Source organism: Dermochelys coriacea, chromosome 1 (assembly GCF_009764565.3).
Source record: "Dermochelys coriacea isolate rDerCor1 chromosome 1, rDerCor1.pri.v4, whole genome shotgun sequence".
Taxonomy (NCBI): domain Eukaryota; kingdom Metazoa; phylum Chordata; order Testudines; family Dermochelyidae; genus Dermochelys; species Dermochelys coriacea.
Window position 1 is genome coordinate 3,941,952 of NC_050068.2, and position 3,615 is coordinate 3,945,566.

A 3,615-nucleotide genomic window follows, 5' to 3' on the forward strand; every position below is an offset into this window, starting at 1 on the left:
TAAAAATGTACCCCATATTTTCATAATGATATTATGATTATATGATTATAGCATAATTATGATACGGTTTATGCAAGATGGGTCATGTAAGATGTCATTGGAAAAGTGATGACTTTCTGAATATCGTTATCCTGTTTGTATGCATTTATGTATTTGTCAAAGTGCTGAATATTGACTACTTCTCTGTATTTCAAATGTAGTTACAAGTGAGTAACACCCACTAGGGAACTTGGTGTCAGTCTAGATAGCTGGTTGGGAAGGGCCTATTCAGGGCAAGGGGACATTGGCAGAAATAATAGGCCTGAAGAGAAACTTATCTCCTACCTGGTGAGCCTCCCTGAGAATGCTTCAGACAGCCTGTACATAATGGATGCTATTACTCTAAAAGGCCATGTGACCAGGCCACATAACTCTGGACTCCATTTCGTGGAGTCTGTAATTTTTCCAGAAACTAGTCTGGAAACCAAGTTTTGAAACAACCGGTTCCCTCCATATACTAATTCTATATAAAGCAGGAAGTGACATCGTCGGTGGTTCTTCACTCCTCACTCAAGAAGACTCTGAGAATGTTAATAATTATAACTATTTACTGAATTATTTCTTACAAATAATAACCCCCTTGCTGTGCTTTTCACCCTTTACAGGCACCTTCAGCATTTCTGAGTCATATTGATTTATCAACTGCCTCATGGCCCCTTTCAACTTCACCCACTTTGACACTTCAACTTTCATCCTAATGGGCATTCCTGGTTTGGAGGCTGCCCACATCTGGATTTCCATCCCTTTCTTTACATTCTACATTATCAGCCTATTGGGAAATTTCACGCTTCTGTCTGTTGTAGCTAAGGAGCAGACTCTACGGAAGCCGATGTACCTGCTGCTCTGCATCCTGGCACTTACAGACATTGCCACACCTACCTTTGTTGTGCCAAAGGCACTGGGCATATTTTGGTTCAATTTGAAAAGCATTACGGTGGCTGGCTGCCTCACCCAGATGTTCTTCCTCCACACGGTTTCTGTTATGCACTCATCCACCCTCGTGACAATGGCCTTTGATCGCTACGTTGCCATATGTAACCCTCTGAGATACGGCACCATCCTCAGCAATGCACAAATAGCTAAGCTAGGGTTTGCAGGTTTGATAAGAGCTGTTCTCTTCATTCTGCCCCTACCCCTTCTCCTGAGTCAGCAGTCGTTCTGTGCCAACCGCATTATCCCCCACACACAATGTGAGCACATAGCTGTGGTGAAGATGGTGTGTGGGGATATCACAGTCAGCAGGATATATGGTTTTGTGCTAACATTTTTAATCAATGGGTTTGACCTGACATTCATTGCCCTGTCATATGGTCTGATTATCAGGGCCGTCCTCAGAATCTCTTCTAAGAAAGCCAACCAGAAAGCCCTCAACACTTGTACAGCCCACATCTGTGTGATGCTGACATATTATACCCCTACCTTCTTTTCCATTCTCACACACCACTTCGGTCAAGGCATCGCACCCTATGTTCATATCATCTTAGCTGACCTCTATCTCCTCATCCCTCCCATGCTCAACCCTATCATTTATGGGGTCAAAACCAAAGAGCTTCGTGACAAAGTAGTCAAATACACCTGCCGAAGGTGATTAACTTGGGCCACTGACTTTAAACCTGTGTGACAACAGGGGGAAATCATATCTGCTCTTTAATCAAGGTGCCGTGTCCCAGTTTGGTTGAACTAAACATTCCATAACAGCAGAAGGAGTCACACAGCTGAGGAAGGTATAGGAGCCAGATTTCGACCAAAGACCCGAGGCATGCAAATGCCATAAGTGATTAAGTGGTACAAAGTCCAAAGAAGGAGAGAAAGTGAATTCAGGACACTAGAATCAGCAAAGTTGTGTCACGGTCTTTCTCATTTACATTGAAATATTACAAGATATTTTCATTTTAAGAGTACAGTGAGCAGGCAGATACAGTTTTCTGCTTTCTTTGCAGACAGTTTTCCAGTTTTTTCAGAGACCCTCTGTTCACTGAAAATGGAGTAAGAGTTAGGAAATATATAGGGAAAAAACTTCAGAAACTTATACAATCTGCGATACACATGCAGTGTTCTGAAAGGTGGCAATTTTTAAAAACAATTAAAAGTTGGTTCTATAGTGGCACAGTTGTCAAACCCTCAAAAGCTGGCATTACATGAAAACAGACACAATGCTGCTAGAATCATCAATGCTTTACCTGGCTAAGCAAGGAATTGCTCTGCAGGGGCAGGAAGAGAGAGTAATATCCGCAAAACGTGGAAACTTTGTGGAATTATGCAATTTGATTTAGAGTATGATGAAGCATTTGCAAAAAAACCCAACAAAAAACAAACAAAAAAACCCTGAGTGATTATTTCAATCTCACAAGCCACTCAACTCAAACGAGCTTTTATGAGTTGCTGCTGATATTGTGAAAAGCACAATCATTCAGAAAGGTTTCAGAGTAGCCGCCATGTTAGTCTGTATTCGCAAAAAGAAAAGGAGGACTTATGGCACCTTAGAGACTAACAAATTTATTTGAGCATAACCTTTTGTGAGCTACAGCTCACTTCATCAGATGCATTCAGAAAGTTCAGGAGAATAGGTTTTGTACTGTTCTCGTTGATGCAGCACTCAGTTTTAAACAAGAAGAAATGACAGTGTGTATGAGACAGAAAACCTGGAAATAAAGGAACGATTTCTAGCATTTGTTGATTCCTCTGAGCGAGGGAATGCTGGCACCATCTATCGCAACATTAAGCAGTTCTTACAAGCATCGAGGACTGCAAAGTTGCCGGTCGAGCAGAGTGTTCTGAAGGGGTGGCTGTCATGGCAGGTCATGAAAGTGGAGTACAGCAAAAATGGTGCAAGATCGTCCCACTGCTATATATACACACTGCATAGTTCATAAATTCTATTAGGGTTTTAGTTGAAGCCTGCAAAGTAAACTGGAAAGCAACAGGATGTTTTTTACACTCTAGAGGGCTTGTTTACCATCTTGCCACAGCCTGGCATACACCAGGCTTCCTTAGAGGGCCAGAAAACACTTGGGGTGAAATGGAATTGTCTAGTTTATGTGACACAAGATGGGCATGCAGATGGAAAAAGGCATCTGTTGTAAAAAACGCCACGAGAATGCCTCTCAGCAGTTTGTTGGGACTGTCAGAGCCACCCTACAGAAGATTTATTGAAGCGTTCAATTTGGTGAAGAATGGGCAGAAAATTGATTTGTGTGTGTTCTTAGTATGATTCACATAGCACGCAAAGTTCTGCAGACACAAGAAACAATATTTTCTCAGGCCTGCAGTGTCCGTAAGGGAACTGTCAAATTGTCAGAGAGTATGTGAACCAGCACTAAGTGGATGCGTTTGGAAGACCAGAAGTTATCTGAGCGTTATGGTGCCCCAGTTACCCCTGGCATGGAGGAAGAGTATGCTCACAAACAACCTGTAAAAAAAACCAGCCTTCCTTGACTATGTAGTTCTTACGAGTTATCCCTCCTGGCAGAGGCAAAATCCTTTCACCTGTAAAGAGTTAAGAAGTTAAGGAAACCTCGCTGGCACCTGACCCAAAATGATCAATGAGGGACAAGGTACTTTCAAATCTGGAAGGGG

At 42.3% G+C, this 3,615-nt stretch overlaps 1 protein-coding gene across 1 annotated transcript; it reads left to right on the plus strand.

The window, feature by feature from the left end:
* Nucleotides 1–688: 688 nt before the first annotated feature.
* On the plus strand, nucleotides 689–1,627 carry LOC119846285 (putative olfactory receptor 52P1). The gene has a single exon (XM_038379714.1). The coding sequence runs from the start codon at nucleotides 689–691 to the stop codon at nucleotides 1,625–1,627; it is 939 nt and encodes a 312-aa protein (XP_038235642.1).
* Nucleotides 1,628–3,615: the final 1,988 nt, after the last annotated feature.

Coding starts and splice junctions, on each gene's coding strand:
- LOC119846285 (XM_038379714.1), top strand. CDS start 689: ATGGCCCCTTTCAACTTCACCCACTTTGACACTTCAACTTTCATCCTA.